Source organism: Grammomys surdaster, unplaced genomic scaffold (genome assembly GCF_004785775.1).
Source record: "Grammomys surdaster isolate TR1022 unplaced genomic scaffold, NIH_TR_1.0 126278, whole genome shotgun sequence".
NCBI lineage: Eukaryota > Metazoa > Chordata > Mammalia > Rodentia > Muridae > Grammomys > Grammomys surdaster.
In genome coordinates this window covers 2,456,772-2,478,813 of record NW_021621078.1, presented here as the reverse complement: position 1 = coordinate 2,478,813, position 22,042 = coordinate 2,456,772, and the positions used below count along the sequence as shown (strand labels likewise).

The 22,042-nt window shown below is 39.8% G+C and overlaps 1 protein-coding gene across 1 annotated transcript in view; it reads left to right on the top strand.

Moving 5' to 3' along the window:
* The first annotated feature begins 449 nt into the window (after positions 1-449).
* The window catches only part of Psmd11 (proteasome 26S subunit, non-ATPase 11), a 41,029-nt gene continuing 19,436 nt past the window's right edge, over positions 450-22,042 (top strand). Inside the window, exons 1-5 of the mRNA XM_028759402.1 lie at positions 450-594; positions 3,183-3,284; positions 10,186-10,310; positions 16,691-16,762; positions 17,390-17,447. Coding sequence (XP_028615235.1) covers positions 504-594; positions 3,183-3,284; positions 10,186-10,310; positions 16,691-16,762; positions 17,390-17,447 — 448 coding nt within the window. The 5' untranslated portion in view covers positions 450-503. The remainder of the gene's footprint in view (positions 595-3,182; positions 3,285-10,185; positions 10,311-16,690; positions 16,763-17,389; positions 17,448-22,042) is intronic.

Sequence of the window (22,042 nt, the reverse complement as noted above, 5' to 3'; positions counted from 1 at the left end):
TTTTTTTTTTTAGTTTTGGTTTTTCGAGACAGGGTTTCTCTGTGTAGCCCTGGCTGTCCTGGAACTCATTCTGTAGACCAGGCTGTCCTCGAACTCAGAAATCCGCCTGCCTCTGCCTCCCAAGTGCTGGGATTAAAGGCGTGGGCCACCACTGCCCGGCCAAAGATGACTTTCAATTTATAACGTGAAGCTCTGTCCGATGATGGAACACGGGGATACTATGAAAACAGCCAAACAGCTTTCCTTGAGCACTCAGCTTCTTTTGTGGGGTGGTGGGGACTAACTTCGGTTTCGTCTCTTCAGATGTCCGCGAGATGGCGATGGGGAGCTCGTATGCCGCTTGCGGGACACTCCTGGTCCACCCTCTGGGCAGACAGACTACAACTCCCGGAGTGCTCTGAGAAGGGAGGCGGGGTCTTCTGGTAGGAACGCGAGGGCGGGTCTTCCGGGTGTGTGTTTCCGGCGTCGGCGGCCGCGGCCGGGGACGGTGTGAGAGCGGTAAGATGGCGGCCGCAGCAGTGGTGGAGTTCCAGAGAGCCCAGTCTCTACTCAGCACCGACCGGGAGGCCTCCATCGACATCCTCCACTCCATCGGTAAAGGTCCTGGCGCCGACCCGGCGGCTCCGCCGTCCCGGCGCGGCCTGTGTCGGTCGGAAGCGGCGGAGAGGGGCCGGACTAGCCGGCTATGGTGCTGCTGACTCACTGTGTGTGAGGGGGGCCGGGCTGGGGGCGCAGGCCGCTCGGGGCCCCCGGGAGCCCTATGGCTTCCAATCGGGCGGGAAGCCCTGAGGCATCCCGCGCGTCCACCTGCTGGCTGCTGACTCACGGTGGGCGCAGCGCAGCGTGGAGAGAGGGCCGGGCCGGGTTCGCTACCCCTAAGGGTCTCCGGTTGTGGCCCGCGCGAGCTGGCCGGGGGCTGAGAGTGGCTGCTGGTTACAGACTGGTCGTAGAGTGTGTTCCTGAAAGGTCCGGGCGACTGCCGCTCAGGACTGACATTTCCCGCCGTTGTTATCAGCACAGGTTGCTCCGGGTGGGAGCGCGAGCGCTTCTCTTGGAGTTTTCTTCCGGGACGCTGTGAGCTGCTGCTTACTCCCAGCCCTCAGCAGCAGACTCCAGCAAAAGAGGACCACTTTTTGGGTGTGGGAAGTTGAAGAGTGCCACACACTTCAGATTGGTATTTGGTAGAGGTGGCCGAGACGATCTTCTGTCCGGTGTAGACTGTGAGGCGAAGAGTCCTCGGAGTGGGACCGCCGGGACAGGAGGTGACTAATTTTTCCCAGTAGGGGTTGAAGTTAGTTCTGAGAGTCTGTTGTTCAGGGAACTTTTTGGAACCGGCGGGCCTCACGTTGCTGGAGAAAAGGAAAAATTTAACACCATAGTGCGATTGATTGTCTTAAACCTGAGGGCAACAAGAAAGTTGAAATAGGAAACTCCAGCTGGTCGCTTTCTACTGGGATTCAGGTATGAACAGAAGTAAATGGATGATGGCAGAGAAGGCCTTTTAATATTCAGTCCTGAAGGGTTCAGTTGGGGAATGAGCTTCTTGTGGTAATGTGGTCTTTTAAATGTAGCCTGGGAAGATTCGGATTGGATCAACAAGTAGTTCGTGAATGGAGGTGAATGGAGGTATATGAGGGACTTCCAGGATTGTTGGTACTTACGGTGACTTACTGAGTCTGTTGAATTTCAGTACTCAAGACTTGTACTAAAAAAGGACAGTGTCAACAGCTTGATGTCCTTATCTTTGGGGATACTAGAAAGGAGAGGAGTTGGAGATCACAGTGCATTTTGAAGGAATTTTGTTTGTTTGTTTGTTTGTTTGTTTTTTGAGACAGGGTTTAGGGTTTCTCTGTATAGTCCTGGCTATCCTGGAACTCACTCTGTAGACCAGGCTCGAACTCAGAAATCTGCCTGCCTCTGCCTCCCAAGTGCTGGGATTAAAGGCGTGCACCACCACTGCCTGGCTTGAAGTAATTATATTATGAAATGTTTTATTTCGAAGTTCTGTTTATGTCAGTTTTAGCCCAGAGTACCAGAGTCATCCGGTTGTTTTTACAAAGATATTTTGTTTTTCTGTGATCACATGTTAATATTTAGAACTAATCTGAGGAGCATGAGGGTTTTTTTTTTTTGTGCTTAGTGCCAAATTTTTTGCCTTTCAGTAAGTAGAAATTACTGATAAACATTGCCATTATAGTATTTCACCTTTATAAGACCCATTATGAACTTTAGCCTATTTTCCAAATGAAACTACCAAATAGATAAGGGGGGGGACCCTCTAAAGAAAAGTGAAATACAGATATTATAAAAAGAAAAAGAAAAAAAGTAGTGGTTGTTCACTATACTCAGAGTCCCCTGCAAGTTTCCGTGTTAGAGCAAGCTTGAGTCATGGTGGGTGACAGCATTACTTTTTCCGGAGTCCATCATGAAGTATCAAAATCTTGGGTTTTGTCAAGTCATGATGCTTTTTTAGAGCATTGGTAACTAGTCATGGTCACCAAAATAAGCACAGCAAACTTTGGAGAGGCTATTTGAGGTTCAAGCAGTTGAATAATTATTAACAGTTGAAAGTAGGACAGATAAAAGTTACTTTAACAGGACCTGAATCCGTCATGAGGCAGCAATCTCTCCTGAGTGTGACTGAAGCTTTGATAGGAATTTCTCTGGGAGGATTTATAGAATTGCTTATTCTTGATACAATCCTTCAGCTAAAAGCTTTCTGTAGACTTAAAGTTTGTTGAAAGACTTGCTTTATAGTAATCAATAACTTTGTAATTTGATTTTAGTTTGTGATAGGTAAATGCACAGGAATGTTTTAAAAAATATCTTAATACAGCACAGTTACTGGTATGGAGCTCATTATAACTGGGAAGTATTTACTTTAATTTTACTTTAAGCAAGCACAGCAGAAATTTCAAGTGTTGGTGGGTGAGATGAATTCTAAGGGATTGATTAAAAAGGTATACTTTAAGTGAAAAATACTTCTTTTACTATTAATATGAGGCATATCCTACAGTTATTTGGTCATTTTACTTTAAAGTTTTTTTTTTTCCCTTATTTGTTTTCTAGTTTCATTTGGAGAATAGGCTAGAGTTCATAATGGTCTTATAAGGGTGAATTTTTCCTTGCTTCATTTTTTTTTTTTTTAATCATAATTTTAAGAGTTCATTTTCTTTTTTTAGTGAAGCGTGACATTCAGGAAAATGATGAGGAGGCAGTCCAGGTCAAAGAGCAGAGCATCCTTGAACTGGGGTCTCTTCTGGCGAAGACTGGACAAGCTGCTGGTAAGTCTTACAAATGGATTGTACCTATAATGCTGTTGTCTGAAATGCCAGATGCAATGTCTCTCAGAACACAAGATGATATCTAACACCCAGTTCATTTGTGGAATTCAGTTTTATTTTCCTGACAACTTGTTGATCTTCAGTTTTGAAGCACAAAAGTGTAGAATTTTATTCTACAGGTGAGGGAAAGTCCTGTTTTTGTTGGACTATGGTAATCTGTGATTTGTTCTTTGTTTTCAAGTTCTCATTGTATTTCCTTACATGTCTACAGCAGCAGTCTTCAGCAACCTCATTGACTAGTTCTAGTATATTTAAAGAGAGTGACTTTAGGCTCTTCACTTGAAAAATGGCCGCAGAGTTTGTATCCAAGTGACTCACTTTTTTCTGATGTAGAATGAGTAAAACATTAAATAGTGCCTTCCTAAGGCGACTTGTTTGGTACCTGGGACTTTCGCATATTGTCCAGACATCCAAGTGGTAATTGAACCATTAACTGGTTGGGTTTGAGAAGGTAGATGAATGATGACCAATAAAGTCATAGTATCATAAGCTTGTTTAAACTTAAAATGGGTAAGTCATATCACTTCAGAGTGACCTTAGAGGGGCTGAATAGATGGCTCAAGAGTTAGGAGCACTTGTTGCTCTTATAGAGGATCCGGGATTTGGTTCCCAGCACCCACAGAGTGGCTCACAACGGTCTGTAACTCCAGTCTCAGGGGATCTGATGCCCTCTTCTGACCTCCAAGAGCACCAGGCATGCACATGGTGCACAGATATACATTCATGCACATAGCATAAGTAAATATTAAAAGAAGTTAAAGTGAAGTTAGAATTTATTTGATTAGAATGAAGAGAGTTCTGGTAAGTCACTTCATAAGTCTCTCCCTCCCTCCCTCCCTCCCTCCCCCTCTCTCTCTCTCTCTCTCTCTCTCTCTCTCTCTCTCTCTCTTTTAAGTTTAGTTTAGTAAGCCAAGAGGATGGTGGAGATAGTATAACAAAAGTTCTTAAACTTGGCTGGAGAGGTGGCTCAGTGGTTAACAGCACTGACTGCTCTTCCAGAGGTCCTGAGTTCAATTCCCAACAACCACATGGTGGCTCACAACCATCTGTAATGGGATCTGATGCCCTCTTCTGGCGTCTCTGAAGACAGTGACAGTGTATACAATAAAAGAAATAAATCAATCTTAAAAAAATCTTGGACTTATAAACTAAGATCTTTTGCAACTAATGATAATTTATCTTTTTAGTTACTGCCTCAATCAGTAGAAAGTTAAGTAAAGATGTGGATGGTTCATGCCTGTTATTCAGCACTTGGGAGGCAGAGGCAGGCTGATCTTTTTAAGTGTGAGGCTAGCCTGGTCTATGTAGTGAATTCTAGGATAGTCAGGGTTATATAGTGAGAACCTGTCTCAAGAAAACAACAAAAACAACCTTGTGTTTAATATATACAGTGAGTGTTTCATTAATGTTTTTCTAGTGAGGTACTGAAACCCCATTTCATGCCTTTCTCCTTCATTCTCACCTCTCTAATGCTTTACTGGTTGGATATTTTTTTCCCTTTGAGATAGTGACTCTGTGTACCTCTTGATGTCCTGAAACTTACTATGTGGAACAGGCTGGCCTTAAACCTGCAGAGATCCGCCTGTCTTTCCCTCCCATAAAGGTGTGTGGTACCATGCCTGGCCACTTGCTGGAATTTTATAGGTGAAATACTATGGTTTGCAAAAACACTTTTAGCCTACTTTTGTAAGACAGTTTGATTCTTACTGGTCAGTATTCACAGACTAGAAATCATACGGAGGACTTGAAGCCAGTTGTATTTACCTATCTATGCAATAGTTATTTGACAGATCTGTTGACTTTTAGTTTTGAAAACATGTCTATTCCCTTATTCTCCAATTTTGTGTTATTGTGCATTTCATAGTTACCTAGCACTGCTAAGTACCCTGCCTAAAAAGTTTATGACAGGATCGCAGGTGGAAATATTACTAGGAGGTTAATTAAGATAAAGGTATGATGTGTAGTAGTGATTGAGAGTAGTTTGAGCATTAGCAAACAAGGTGCCTGAGCTCAGGGTCTGTGGACGTTTTCTCGGAAAACTTGAAAAAAAAAAGTCTGCTGAATTTGTTAGATTCTAAGAAGGAGATTCTGATCATTAATTGCAGATAATTCCAATGAAATTAGGAATATGATTTTCAGAAATTAAAGCAATATACAAACATGGAAATAAACTGAGTATATCTAAGAATGAATACTCAATACTGATAGATTAAAATAGGAAAGGAGATTTAAAATAAGATCAGATCATTTGTTCCTCTGTTAAGGTGAGAATAATTAGTACTTAGAAAATAATGGTAGCAGATGCTAGTGACAAAGGCAGAATACTTAGTTCATGTTTCACTTCTGCCTTTTCTAGGAAGGAAAATGATTTTCAAACAGAAAAGATAGAAATAACATCAGAAAGAATTAAAGACAAGGTAGGTGAGAGAAGAGAGAGAACATGGTCCTTCTAAGTTTTTCTTGTCTCTGACAATTTTGTTCGTTGATGTCAAAGGAGTACTGGTGGATGTGAATGCAGAACCACTTAATCAGGGAAATCATGGAGGGCAAAGTATATGAACACTGAGCTAGCAAATGTTATTCCACCTTTTAGAAAGCTAAGACGAGGAAGATACTACAAACTAGCCTGGGTGGTGGTGGTGCAAGCCTTTAATTCCAGTACTTGGGAGGCAGAGGCAGGCACTCCGTGAGTTCCAGGACAGCCTCTCTACAGAGTAAGTTCCAGTGCAGCCAGGGCTACATAGAGAAACCCTGTCCCAAACAAAACAAAAGAAAATAAACAACAAAAAATTACTACAAAATGAAATTAATGACCTGGGATAGGTGATTAAGTAGAAGATTTTAATTAAAACTGGGTTATTTTGAACAGACTATTCTAATCTCACCTTCAAAACTAGTAAATTTGCAGAGGACATGTCACCTGCCTTTGCAAACAAAGTTTAATTGAACATGGTCACATCTATTTCTGTGTTTCTGATTGTTTTTTGTATTGCAGTGGAGTCATTTATAAGCTGCTATCATCTAAGACCATGTAACCTTGCAAAGCTAAAAATATTTACTATCTGGCTTTTCACAGAAGTTTGCCAAATGTAGAGTAGAAGAATGAGATAGAATATATATTTGATGTGAGTGGGCTATTTTATTATTTGCCTGAATATTAAATGATAGGTATAGGTTATATGTTTATAGTAGGCTGAATAATTATTGAAATATATTAATAATTGTTTCCAAACTTGAGAAATCATATTGATTTTCCTTGATTTTTTTTTTTTTTGGGTGGGGGATCAATATCTGGTCCCTATGGTTAAAGCCATAGCAGAAGGCCTGTTACTTTTGTAGTCAGTACAGAGTACATTTAAGAGTCAGTTACCCCATCTCAGAAAACCAAAAAAAAAAAAAAAAAAAAAAAAAGAGTCAGAGTTACTGCCAAAGCTAGGAAGATTAGTTTAGTTATGAAAGTAAGAATGAATATACATATATTTTATATATATATATGCATATATATACACACATATATGTATATATATATGTATATATATAATATTATATGAAATAGTTATTGAAAGAAAGATGTAGAATTATATACCTTTATAATACTCTATGCAAAAAAATACCATAATGGATTTAGTGTGAACCAATAATGTCATCTTGCTGCTGAGTTATAGAGATATACTCCTATAATCCCAGCAGATAAGAGTTGGAGGCAGGAGTTTTGTGAGTTTGATACTAGCCTGTGCTGCACAGGGAGACCATTTCTCAAAAAAAACACTTCCCCATACTTTTTAAAAGAACTGCTTTGCCGGGCAGTGGTGGCGCGCACGCCTTTAATCCCAGCACTTGGGAGGCAGAGGCAGGCGGATTTCTGAGTTCGAGGCCAGCCTGGTCTACAGAGTGAGTTCCAGGACAGCCAGGGCTACACAGAGAAACCCTGTCTCGAAAAAAACAAAAACAAATAAAGATAGGTCCTCACCAGGCAGTAGAGGTACACACCAGGGCTATACAGAGAAACTCTGTCTCGAAAAACAAACAAACAAACAAACAATAAAAGAACTGCTTTGTAGTAGTTATGTGGTAGCCAACTCTGTCCTACTCTGAGAACCCTCTTTGAGCATTTTCTTCAGTTCTAGTTACCACAAGCATATCAGAAGTTCTTTTACCAACATAACTTACTCAGGAGAGGGACTGAGGAGATAAGTCATTGGAAACAAGGACACTGGAGGAACATTTGAAACAGTAACAGTCGATCTTTAGCTTTGAGAACAGGAAGGTTGAGGAAATGTGAATGATAGTTACCTTAAAATACTGGAAGACAGTGGAAGGAGATACGATTTGCTTAAAAAAAAAAGATACAGATTTGTTTCAAAAAATTCTTTGATCAAGATTGGAGTAGGCTGCTTTTTGAACATATTAAGTCACTAAAATCACAGTTTTCAAACATAATAGGAAAATATGGAAGAATTATTATTGAGTCAGACTAGTTCTATAAATAAATAAAGCCTTCATGAACTAGGGCTGTATGTCTCTCAGTAGTGGAGCACATGCCAGCTAGGTGCTCCTCCAGCCTCTACACGAACAATCTATGCTTGTATAGAATAATTAAAATTTGCATAAATGCAGTCTGGTGTGTGTGTGTGCGCGCGCATGTAGACAGAATCTCATTTCTGTTCTTTTGAGACAGTAGATCTCTACGTAGTCCAGGCTATGTGCCAAACTCACTATGTAGTCCTTGAACTCACTCATTGTGATCCTACAGCCCTAGCTTCCTGAGTGCTGGGGCACTCCATGTGGGGCTAGGAATTTTTTTTTTTGTTTCCCTAAGGGCAAGAGATTTATTTTGCCAGTTATTCCAGAGCTTCCACTTGTTTAGTAGGGAGGGCACAAGTTGGACAGAACTGTTTAACTCACGGTGAACAGAAGAGAATGGAAGCAGCTAGAAGGGCACAAGAAGAAATTTGAAGAGGGAAAAAAATTTACTGTTGACTGGTGTTTGTGTGGAAGACTCGGTAGTTCCTTAGCTGAGCCTCTAAAGGCTATATAGAACTTGTGGAGGTTAGGAGATACTCAGGTGGGCTTCTGCCATGAAGGCACCTTGAAAGTAGGCGTACAGTGAGTATATGAGCATAAATGAGAACACAAAATGGCAAGAAGCCTTAGATATCAAGTCAGTCCTGGGGAGTGAAGGGATGAGCGTTTCCATTCTGCGTAGCTCCCCTTTAGCACCTCACATAGTTCTGTGCATCCTCTGACTTCAGCAGAGGAGGATTTCAAGGACGCGGAATTTCTGTTTTCAGGAGGGCAAAGTTTGCTTGCCCTGAATTAGAATTCTCAGGAGGATGAGTCTACAATTAGAGAATATTAAAGACACTGGCACTAGGATTGCTCCAACCTACATTCCCAAAATACTTCTTGTTTAGTTAAAGCATTGTCTAGGGGTTGGAGACATGGCTCAGTAAAGAACGCTTGTTATTGTCTGAGAAGACCCACGCTTGATCTCCATCACTCACAACCACCTGTAACTCTAGCTCTAAGGGCAGCTTGAGTTCTTTGATCTTTGACCTCTAAGGACATTTGCTCTTATTTGCAGTTGCACACATGTAATTAAAAACAATAAAAATAAATCCTAAAAACATTGTCCCTGGGTGATGGTGGCACATATCTTTAATCCTAGTATTTGGGAAGGAGAGGCAGGTGGATTCTTGAGTTTGAAGCCAGCCTGGTCTACAGAGTAAATTCTAGGACAGCCAGGGCTACATAGTGAAACCCTGTCTCTAAAACAAAACAAAGCATTGTCTAATTTTTCCTGTTTAACAAGCACTTCTCTATTGCTACCAAAGTCACTCCCTTAGATTTCCTGAACTGCCCTCTTTTCTTCTAAAAGGGAGAAGAAAGCTTTATGTTTGGTTGGTTTTTTGAGATGGGTTCTCTGTAATGGACAGCTTTTTAAGTCATTACTTTAGACTTAGGTTTTGGAGATTAGTGAGGAATTTTTAAAGTGTATAATGAAACTTACTAAGGACGAGTCATCCTGATCTCACTGTGGCAAAGAAGGGTTATTGCTGAAAGGCTGCACAGGGACACTTTAAAGGCCTGGAGTTGGAAACCTCTGTTTGAGGGAAACTGCTAAGGCATAGATTTGGAGGGTGAAAAGATTACCCTTGTGACTTGATATTTGCTGGTTGTGGTTGTCCACAGTGGCAGGTGCACAGCATAGTTCATGTTTTATAAAACTCTTCTTGATAACAGAAGTACTTTGCTGTGTTTCTTTCATTTAAATGGATAAATAGATGGGTCTTTCCCAGGTTTTCATAGTGATTCAGAGAATAAGTGGGAGTGGAGTATAACCTTGGTAGCTGATAACATTGTTGGTGTTCTATTACTTGTGTGAGTTAAAAAAATTAAGTCAGCATCTCATACTGTAGACTTGGAACTCATTATGTGACTGACCTCAGAGTCACAGTAATTCTTCGACTTCCTGCTTAAGTGCTAGGAATACAGGTGTGACCTACCACCACACCTGGCTTTGATGGGAATTGTTAAAACTTCTAGAGTGTTCCATTAGACTGAAACCAGGTATGATTTTTATTATAGTGGCTCAGTTTTCTTAAATAGAGTTTAATGGAGTTTATTTTATTAATGTATTTATTTGTGTGTATTTGGGAGATACACGCATGCCTTGTGCTTGTGTGGAGCTTAAAACACAATTGGCAGGAATTGGGTCCGGGGTCCAAGATAGGCTATCAGACTTAGCATCAAGTACCTCAAGCCCTTGAGGCCCAGATTTTTAAATGAAGATTTTTGTTTCTAATATTTCATTTTATTTTCTGAATTGCCATCTACACAGAGCTTGGAGGACTCCTGAAGTATGTACGACCTTTCTTGAATTCCATCAGTAAAGCTAAAGCAGCTCGTCTGGTTCGGTCTCTTCTTGATCTGTTTCTAGATATGGAAGCAGCTACAGGGCAGGAGGTAAGTTCTATGAATGACAGGAAGCAGATAGTATGGAAAGCAGTGTGTCTCAGTGAAAGATGTGTACTTACTTCACTGTGGTGCTGTGTGGAAGGGACAGCTGGGAGCATGCTCAGGACTTATCATGTCAGTTTCTCTTTGTTACAGGGCATTTGATACTTTGAGTCTGTTCCATGCTTTGCTTTGTAAGTGGAGATTGTCAGTGGTCCCTGGAATCCTCATTACATCAGGGTCACAAACTGATTCTTGTCTTTGAGGTATTGTATTGCCACACCTTTGTAATGTTTTCTGTGTCTGTGGTACCTTTCATCTTGTGTCACGAAGTTTCTTATGAGCACCAATTAAGCCTTGTGACATCCTTTCTTGTACGTTTTGTATGGCTTACGTGCCTTTATTAAGGGGTAAGCATCCATCTGTTGTGTTTCACGTGTTGGGAAGTGACTGATGTTTTTATACATGTTACTTACAAGTTTAAACTGGACTTTGAGCTTTTCAAAAGAGGTCCTCTCTGGAACCAGTATTTACTGAGTGCCTATAGTAATACTATAGCCAGTAGGGATAAAGTCGAAAAAATGCAGTAATACTCTCATGAAGATTACATTCTAAGAGGGAAGGCAGATAATATATAAGATGTATGATAGATAATACATAAAGTCAGGGGCTGGAATTGCCAGTTGCTCAATATGTCTGATTATCTTCTGTGTCTGAGGTGAACTTGCAGGTAAAAACAAAATTCCACAGTAGTATATTGGACTGAGTGAGGGATTTCAGAAATCCAGGACACATGGATCCTACTTTGGAATTACATTTTGTTGAGTCTGTTTTCTTTTTTTTTTCTTTTTTGGTTTTTGAGACAGGGTTTCTCTGTGTAGCCCTGGCTGTCCTGGAACTCACTCTGTAGACCAGGCTGGCCTCAAACTCAGAAATCCGCCTGCCTCTGCCTCCCAAGTGCTGGGATTAAAGGCGTGTGCCACCACTGCCCGGTGAGTCTGTTTTCTTGCTTTGATGCTTTTTTATTTTTTATTTTTAGATTTATTTATTTATTTATTTATTCATATTAGTATTAGTGTTTTGCCAACATGTATGTATATGTACTACATACGTGTCTGGTGCTCTTTGAGGCCAGAAATGGGCATTAGATACCCTGGAACTAGTCTTATGGATGGCAGTAAACCGTTATGTGGGTGCTGGGAAATGAACTCAGGTCCTTTAAAAGAACAGTATGGGCTCATAGCCGCTGAGTCATTGCTCCAGCCCCACTCTGATAAAGCCAAGCTATCACCTTTATTTGAACTCTTCAGTTTCCTTGTTTCTGGTTGATGATAGTAGCTCAAAAATAGATAATATTTAGATAAATATTTTTGAATCAAAGTATTATAGTTATTTGGTGAATTAAAGAAACATACTTTTTAGAAATGTTTTTTAAAATATTTAGTTTTTTTATCAAGTCTTAAACTTGTTTTATAAATTGTACTTTATATTCATGAGTTCATCTTTGGTCTGAAGTAGAATTTCTTAAGATAGGCTGACCAATGAATGTTGGCTTCTGACTACTAAATGCTACTTTGAACTTTTTAGGTTAAAAATAATTTTTTTCTTCAGTTTTTTTTTTTTTTTTTGAGACAATATCACTATGTTTCCTTGGCTAACCTGGAACTCACTATGCTGACTGAGACTGGCTTGGGATTCAGAGAGATCCACCTGCCTCTTCTTCTGGAGTGCTAGGATTAAAAGCATACGCCACCAGGCCTTTAATCCTTAGTCCTTTGTGGAAGTCCTCAGCTCATAACTTGGTGCTCTTTATTTGATCAGTGGGACTTACTGGCCTTTGTTATATGGCTCCATGTTTGTGCGCGCGCTCGCGCTCTCTCTCTCTCTCTCTCTCTCTCTCTCTCTCTCTCTCTCATTTCTGTACATTGTAGTTGTTCATTTCGCCAATTAATGACCTTCCTTCCTTTTCTTAGAGTAAAAGGAAGTACTCAGGCATGTTGTAGAAAAGTTAAATAATTAATCTGTCCTCTTCTAGAGATGTCTCACTGTGTGGCCCTGACTGGTCTGGAATTTATTAGGTATGCCAACCGGCCTCAGACCAATAGAGATCTTCCTGCATCTGCTTTGCGAGTGCTAGGATTACCCATGCTGGCTCACTTGTCCTTCAGAGTCAGGCTCTCATAGCTCAGGCTGCTGTGAAACTTGAAATCCTCTTTAGCTTTCCAGGTGCTGCCATTAAAGGTGTGCACTACCATACCTGGCTACATTTTGTCATGTTTGTACGTGTGTGTAACTTCAGTGTTTAGTAAAGACTTTTTTTTTGACAATTAGCAATTTAACTTTTATCAAAAAAAATCCTGTCTATTCCATTGATTGGATTTTTTTGATAGTTATAGGTTATTTGCTATTAAAAAAAAAATTCTACTTTGTGTGTGTACCCATGTTCTGTGATGCATGTTTGGGGGTGTCAGAGGACAGCTTTCTGGATTATAGGCGTGTGTTACCACACCTGACTTCCATACTTTCTTTCTCCCTGCCTCCCCCAATGCTTTCTTTTCTTCTTTTTTTTTCCTCTCTTTTTTTTTTCTTTTTCTTTCTTTTTTTTGAGACAGGGTTTCTATGTGTTGTCCTGGAGCTGAGGAGCCCCTCCTGCCCCTGCCGTCTGAGTGCTGTGGTTAAAAGCATGCACCATTGCTGCCTGGATTTATATTCGTTTTCCTTTTAGCTATTTTGTCTTTTTTTAAATTTTGTTTTAATTTTTGGATTTTCTTGTTTTCTTTAGAGACCATCTTACTGTAGCCTTGAACTCAAGAGATCTGTGTGCCTCTGCCTCTTGAGTGCTAAGGTTAAAGGTGTGCACCAACACTGCCTGGCTTATTTTCAAAGATATTTTACCAACTAGCCTTCTAAAAATTTTGTATCTTTTCTGTTCTTGCTTAAGCCTTCAGTGGCTTCCCACTGTCAGCTTGAGGTAGTTCCTGGCTTTCTGGAATATAGTACAGTACAGCGCCTCACTCTCTCCTTTCTGAATACTGTTCTGGGCTTGGTTTGCTGAGAACCCATCTGCTCCTCATGTGCGGTTTTCCTTCTGTAATCCTGTCTCAGGTTTTTTTCTTGTTAATGTTGATGTGATCTTAACTTCTTCAGTGACCCACATTGTATTTTATACATGTTATATTTCTGTTTTTTTTTTTGCCTTAAACGAGAATTATACATTTGCCTTATCATCTTTAACATAGTTTCACTCAGGAACTATACCTGGAGGTAACTCAAGGCTTTCCTCATTTCCAGTACATGTCACATTCTATGGTTATTTAATTATTTTTTTTTTAGATTTATTTTATGTGCATAAGTGTGTTGCCTATATGAACATAAGTGCACCATGTGTGTTCAGTGCCTGAACATGTCAGATGAGAATGTTAGACCCCCTAAAACTGGGATTACAGGCCATTGTGAGCTGCCATGTAGGTGCTGGGAACCAAACCCAGGTCTCCTTCGAGAGCTGCCAGTTGTCTTTAACAGCAGAGCTCTCTTTCTGGCCCCTAAGAGTAGTTTGTCTTAAAGGAATTACATAATTAGTACTTGAAGGAGAAGGAATATCAGGCCTTGGGTGTTCAGAAAATATTTTCTTGAATTAAGATCTGAGGCTTTTTTTTTTAAAACTTACTGATTTTTTTTATATATATGGATGTTTTGTGTACATGTGTGTTTGTGCACCAGGTTGTGTCCTCAGAGGCTAGAAGAGGTTGTTGAATCCTTGGGGACTGTGGAATTAGACAGTTGTGAGGCCCTGTGAAGGTGCTGAATATTGAACCTGGGTCCTCTAGAAAAGCAACCAGTGCTCTTAACTGATTAGCCATCTCTTCAGCCCCTAGATATGAGTTTATTTAACGGACATATGAATATACCTCACCTTTCCTTGTCTAGATGACTCAAAAGTTTTTGTTGTGGGGAAATTGATACATTGTTTATTCTTGGTTCTTTAAAATTTTCTGGTAATGTGAAAACATAGAGAAGGAAGGCATAGATGGCTCACTGTTTTAGTACTATTGAGGCCCGAGGAAGTCTGAGAAATTGTTAAGGGAGCTAGACTTGTGTTAAAGAGCTTTGTATCAATAATACAGGAGGGAAGGGTTGGTGAAATGGCTTATCTGGTAAAGATGCCTGCTGCCAAACCTGATGACCATTCTTGGTATCCACATGGTGGAAGCAAAAACTAAGTCACTGAGACAAAATAACTGTAGCAAGCTCCATGATCTTTAAATTTTTTCCTCTGGGCCTGGCACTGGTTTCTTAATTATTATTATAGATAAAGCAAACCAGTATACTCAGTAATTGAAAATAGATTTCAAATTCATTTGTAAGGCACAGAAACTTTCTTGTTGTAGGAACGTGTCTGTAGTGACCTTAACTAAAGTCCTGGTTAAGGCAGAAAGAACTCTGGGGATAGGGAAAGCTGATGTGTGACCTTGTGAAAATAGCTTACCATCTGGATTATCAGGGAAATGAAGGTGGGTGAGATGCTAGAGTAGACTCAGCTGTCTCTTGCTTAGGACTATTTTGGAGTTTTTTATTTTATGTGCATTGATGTTTTACCTGCATGTATGTTTGTCTGTGTGAGGGTATTAGATCCCCTGGAACTGGAGTCACATGTGGGTCCTGGGAATTGAACTTGGGTCCTCTGAAGAGCAGCCAGTGCTCTTAACTGCTGAGCCATCTCTTTAACCCCTTGGAGTATTTATTGAAGTACAACATAGTATAGAGGAATATATCAGTTTCTCAGCATTCATTTTGTGTTATTTGGAAAAGCACTCCATTTTCCTAGCCTCACAAGTTATATATGACTTAAGACTATTGTATTTTTCTTGTTAAAAATATTCAAAACAGCCAGGTGGTGGTACCCTATGCCTTTACTTCCAGTACTCAGGAGCAGAGGCAGGTGGATCTCTGTGAGTTGGAGGACAGCCTGGTCTACAGAGCTAGTTTTAGAGTAGTCAAGGCTACAGAAAGAAACTCTGTCTTGGAAACACAGAAAAAAATTCAGAATATTTTCAGTTTATCCATATCATGAATATATCTTGAATTTGACTTTTTATAACATACTGCAAAACTCTTAAGGTTGTGATTGGCTTGCTTTTAGTTTAGTTTTTGCAGATTAAGTAGCCACCAGGGGGCTTCAGTGAGGAGTTAGTTAGAATTCATTAGCCTAGTCCTAGTGAATTGTCTCAGTGTTGTTTTGTTTACTTGTCATTCTCATCGCGTTAGATTACTCTCTTCAGTTTTCCTCTCTCACAGCATCTCTCAGAAGAACTTTGAATTTACAAAAGAACCCATTGCATTAGTTCTCCAGAAAGTTCAGTTTCTCATTTCATCACCTTGTAGTCTTATTAGCAACCTTTTTAAAAAAAAAAAAAAAAAAAGATTTATTTATTTTATTTATCTGAGTACACCGTCACTGTCTTCAGACACACCAGAAGATGATATCAGATGGCTGTGAGTCACCATGTGGATGCTGGGAATTGAACACAGGTCCTCTGGAAGAGCAGCCAATGCTCTTAATCGCTGAGCCATCTCTCTAACCCCTGTCTTCCCCTTTAATATAAACTAAGTTTACTGTATTTGTTTTTCTGTGTGAATGATAATAGTGTTTAGGAGAAAGAGTGAGCTAGATGTTTTGAGCCTCCCAGCTGTTAGGAACAAGGTTTTTTTTGTGTGTGTGGAGTTTTACCTCTTTTTACTAGCATAGTCACAGTGTTTACTATACAGTTGTGCTTTAAAGATACCTACAATGTCATAAAAATAGACATTCCAGGACTATGTGTTAAAAAATTCTGAATATCTAGTAGGAAGGTAAAAGTGGAAGCTTTTTCCAAAGAATACTCTTTTGTTATTGAGATGGTCTCTGTATTTCCCTGGCTGTCATGGAAATCATTATGTAGACCAGGCTGGTTGGCCTGGAATTCGTGGGGATTTGCCTACTACTTTCTCCCAAATGCTAGAACTAAAGGTGTGCATGCAGGGGCCAAAGAATATAAATTTTTTTTTGTTTTTTTCAAGACAGGGTTTCTCTGAATAGCCCTGGCTGTCCTGGAACTCACTCTGTAGACCAGGCTGTCCTCGAAATCAGAAATCCGCCTGCCTCTGCCTCCCAAGTGCTGGGATTAAAGGCGTGCGCCACCACCGCCCAGCTAGAATATAATTTTTAAAAGCCAAGTTGCTTCTTGATTACAGTGTAAGCATTACATTTTGAGGTCTCGTGGGCCAGCATCCTATGGACTGTGAATAACATTTGGGATCTGAAAGAAGGGAGTTAGAGCTTTCCTGCTTCTAATTGTGCTTAGTTGGAAGAAGGTAAGGGCATCATGTTACATGTATGTCTCTCTTGGCAGGTCGAGCTATGTTTAGAGTGCATCGAATGGGCCAAATCAGAGAAAAGAACTTTCTTACGCCAAGCACTGGAGGTAAGTGTCTACTAACATTGGCTTCAGATCTGTAGTTAGATAAGATGTAAGTGTAAGTAGTACCACTGTCACCTGAGGGTTCTTGAATGTCCCTGCTAGAAGTCCCCTCCCTCCCTCCCTCCCGCCCGCCTGCTCCCCCTTCTTCTTTGCCCGCCCCCTCTCTCTTTCTCTCTCTCTCTCTCTCTCTCTCTCTCTCTCTCTCTCTCTCTCTCTCTCTCTCTTTCTTTCTTTCTTTCTTTCTTTCTTTCTTTCGCAACAGTGTCTTATTCTACAGCTCAAGATAGCTTCAGACCTTTGGTAAACTTTTTTGTTTCAAGTCTCCTGAATTCTGGATTTATAGATGTGAACTACCATGCTTGGTGACTTTCCTTTAAAGTATTTTGATTTCTTCTCAAAGTTTTGAGGTACTCTTGCTATTTTGGTATAGAAGATACACTATGGTGTAGTTCACAGTCATTTGGCCATAGTAAGAAATAGTGCTGGGGCTGAGTTCAGTTGTTGTGTTGAACTTGATGTTATCATCAGAACTTGAATAGAACAGTAAGTGTTCTGTAACTCTCAACCTCTGATTTCTTTCTGTGGCTTTTCCCCTTGTTCCCTGTAATCAATGCCTGTTCTTTTTCCTAGGCAAGGCTGGTGTCTTTGTATTTTGATACCAAGAGGTACCAGGAAGCATTGCATTTGGGTAAGTAAACTGGTGGAAATCAAAATAAGACCTCTAAACTAGCTAAATGAGTGCATTCCAAACTTGGTTATTCTTACTGATTGTTAATAATCATTTTACTTGTATGTAAGAAGTATTTCAGGTAGTTTACAATTCATAAATTAACAAATTTATAAAATTTGTCACAGTAAAGTCCTGTTTAGATTTCTGAAAGACTGGGGTGGGTGTGCAGCTCAGTGCTAGTGTTTACCTAGTAGCATGGGAATACATTTCTGGGAATCCAGCTGGGGTTAATCTCAATTTTATAGACCAGACATCAGTTTTAAGCTTTAAATTTAAAGTAGTAAAAGTCATTTCATTGAAATAGTAGCTGAATTTTTTTTTAGTTTATTTTATACATAATATCTTGGTAAATTTCAGATTTAATTTTTTAAATTATACAAATGTTTTATAGGCTACTATAAAGCTACTATGTGTGTGTGTGTATGTAATTTTTTATTTTATGTGCATTGGTGTTTTGACTGCATGTATGTCTGTGTGAGAATGTTGGATCCCCTGGACATAAGTTACAGTTGTGAGCTGCCATGTGCATGCTGGGAATTGAACCTGCATCCTCTGGAAGAGCAGCCAGCACTCTTTAACTGCTGAGCCTTTTCTCCATTTCCCTGTATTTTTAATATTTTTTAATATTTATTTTTATGTGTATATGTTTATGTGAATATTTTCACATCTGTGCATATCATGGAAATCAGAAATGTTGGATCCCTGTAGCTGGAGTTACAAGTAGTTTGTGAACTGCCTGATATAGGTACTGAGATCTGAACTCACAGGTCCTCAGGAAGAGCATTAACTTAACATAATCTTAACTGCTGAGCCATCTCTCTTTTCCCTATATTACTATTTGTAATATACTGCAAATCTACTTTATTTTTGTTACATTTTTATTTTGGTGGGGAGAATGCATGTATGCAAATAACACAGTGTGTATGTGGAGGTTAGTGGACAGTTTTTAGGGAGTTGGTTCTATTCTTCTAACTTGTGGATTCTGGATTGAACTCAGGCTTGGTGACAGGCCATTTTGTTGGCCTTTAAAGTCTCTTAAAATTTGAAAATGGAGCTGGGCATAGTGAATCATGCCTCCATCAAAAGTCCACAAATGGGGATGGCTTAGTTGGCCAAATGCTTGCTTGCTCTGCACACACAAGGATCTGAGTTTGATTCCTAGAACTCAAGTACAAGGCCTTCAATCCTATTATTGGGAGACAGAGACAGAAGGATCCCTGAGGCTTACTGGTCAGTCAGCCTGTCCTAACCTGTGAGGCAGCCCCAAGTCTCATTGAAAGATCCTGTCTCAAGAATACAAGGTGTACAGCTTCAGAGGAACACCGAAATTAGTGGTGGCAAGTTGTATAACTTAATGAATATTCTGAAACAAGCAACCCACTGAATTATATAACTTTGATAAGGTAAGTTCTGGTGACTGGGGAGATAGCTCACTTTGTAAAATGCTTGCCATGAAAACTTGAGAACCTGAGTTTGATCCCCAGAACCCATGTAAAAAGCCAGACTTCTAATTCCAGTACTAGGGAGAGAGAGAAAGGAGGATCCCCAGGGAGGAAAAGGAAGAAAGAAAACTGATTCCTACAAGTTGACCTGGCTTACATACACACACACACACATACACACACACACACACACAGACACAGAGACATGTCAGGAAATTAAGTGCTTATATTTTTGGAAGTTGGGTGTGTTTTTTGTTTTTTGTTTTGTTTTAATGTTTTTATTAGCATATATGATTATATATAATGAGATTTGTTACATTATTACGTTTTCATAGAGGTTATGAAACTCATGTTTTCCTTTGTGATCCAGTGGATTAAATGATCTTTAAATACCCTAGAAATCTCCTATTGCTTGGTGTTGGATTTATTTTATGTATATAAGTGTTTAACCTGCATGTATTATGTATGTAAACTGTGTGCATGCCTATGGGTAGTATAAGTCACCATGTGGATACTGGATTCTCTGCAAGAACAGTAAGTGTTCTTAACCACTGAGCCTTCTTTCCAGTTATATATTTTTTTGAGACAGGTTTTTAAGTTCAGGCTTCTGCTTTATCGTCCCTCTGTTAGGATTACAGGCACATGGTACCATGCCTGTTTCTACTTGCTCTTTATAAATAATGGTAACAATATCTCATTTCCCTTATGATTTATTAAGTTAAAAATTGCAGGGAACCATGGAGTTGGCTTGGCTTACTTGCCTTGAGAGGCATGTGGCATAGGTTTTTCAAGTATTCATACTCACTTTTTAGCACCCTGAGAAAAAACAAACACAGCCTCTGCTCTAGTGACTTACTGGATCTGGGACATTCCGTTGGCCAGACAAAATATCTCTCCAAAGGACTATGACTTTGAATTTTTTTGGAAGGGCTCAGAGATGTTCTGCAGAAGTAAGAGTATTCTTCCTCAAATTAAAAAAAAAAATTGTACTGTCTATATAGAAGACAAAATATTATGTGGAGTAGCCATACAATGCTCCCCCTCCTTTGTTTTTAAATAATATTTAAGTTGTCCATTATATCTTTTTACAAGAGATAGACCCTGAGGGTTTTATTTTTTATTTATTTATTTTTTTGGTTTTTTGAGACAGGGTTTCTCTGTGTAGCCCTGGCTGTCCTGGAACTCACTCTGTAGACCAGGCTGGCCTCAAACTCAGAAATCCGCCTCCCTCTGCCTCCCAAGTGCTGGGATTAAAGAGATGTGCCACCACTGCCTGGTACCTTGAGGGTTTTAAAGAATGTCTATGATAGGGGTTATATCAAACTTTTGGCAAAATTTCTGAATAGACTTGTATGTATGTAGGAGCATTGTTTTTTAATATTTTACAGGGGCATAAAATAGTTAAAGCCAATGCTAAGTCATTTAAAGTATTTAACAAAAATTTTAATTTCTTTTAATAAGGAATGCAAGCTTAAAGAATTAATCCAGCCGGGCGGTGGTGGCGCACGCCTTTAATCCCAGCACGTGGGAGGCAGAGACAGGCAGATTTCTGAGTTCGAGGCCAGCCTGGTCTCAGCTTGGTCTGAGTTCCAGGACAGCCAGAACTACACAGAGAAACCCTGTCTCGAAAAACAAAACAAAACAAACAAACAAACAAACAAAAAATCCAATTTTTATTTTTGTAAACAGATCTTGTAGCATTTTATTATTTTTAGCAGAGAGTAGAATATCATTCATATAATGTATAAGAAAAGGAAGAAGAAACTTTTTTTCCCCCTTGCTGAATGCCTGCCAGTAGCTGAGGCATTACCTACCCTTGGAGGGTTGTAGCCAGAGTTAACTCTTGAGTATATGAAGGTACTTGAGTATATAATATCTCCCTTTAAAAATAGAACATTTGACAGTCTGGCATGTAGCATTAACATTTTCATATGCTAGTTGTTTAACAGTAAACATTCCTGCCTCCCTGTCAACTATCAGATGATTGACCACCTGCAAAAGATGAGAAACAAAATCTTGATATGGCTCATCAGGCCCCCATCTAATTTTAGAGAGGGTTTTTTTGAATCTTTATTCCAGAATTTGTTAAGTTAGGCCATGCCTGTAAAACCAAAGCGTTGATTTGTCCACAAATCTCAGACGGCTATGTGATCTGTCAATTGAGCATCCTTATCTATGCCTTCTACTAATACTTCAAAAGTTAAGGGTTTGGGCGGTGGTGGCGCACGTTTTTAATCCCAGCACTTGGGAGGCAGAGGCAGGCGGATTTCTGAGTTCGCGGCCAGCCTGGTCTACAGAGTGAGTTCCAGGACAGCCAGGGCTATAAAGAGAAACCCTGTCTCGAAAAACCAAAACAAACAAACAAACAAACAAAAAAGTTAAGGGTTCATTATTTTGTTGACTTCTTTTTTTTTATAAAAAAGATTTATTTAGTTTATGTATATAAATACACTATAGCTATCTTCAAACACACCAGAAGAGGGTATCAGATCCCATTACAGATGGTTGTGAGCCACCATGTAGTTGCTGGTAACTGTACTCAGGACCTCTGGAAGAGCAGTCAGTGCTGTTAACCACTGAGCCTCTCCAGCCCCTATTTTGTTGATTTCTAATAGCTTGGTCCTGACATCTTTCTTTTTTTTTTTTTTTCCTAAGATTTATTTATTTTATGTATATGAGTACACCATTGCTCTCTTCAGACACACTACAAGAGGGTATCAGATCCCATTACAGATGGTTATAAGCCACCATGTGGTTGCTGGGAATTAAACTCAGGACCTCTGGAAGAGCAGTCGGTGCTTTCAACCACTGAGCCATCTCTCCAGCCCGACATCTTTCTGAATAATTAGTCTTCCACAGTACATACTTATCCCCAGTAAGATCCTCCTGTCAGAGGGAAGGAAAACTTTCCCAGAAATAGAATCAAGGAGAGACAATATAAAAGGAACAGTTGGTCCATATTGAGCTTAAGTCTGCTGAAAATCCTTAAGAGTCTTAAATGAAATGGGAATATAATTTCTAACTCATTGCCTTGGGTTATTAGGATTGGATGTTTCATTCACTGGTAAAAGAGAGCCCTTCCATGTCTTTTTGATCTCTTGCACTGGATAC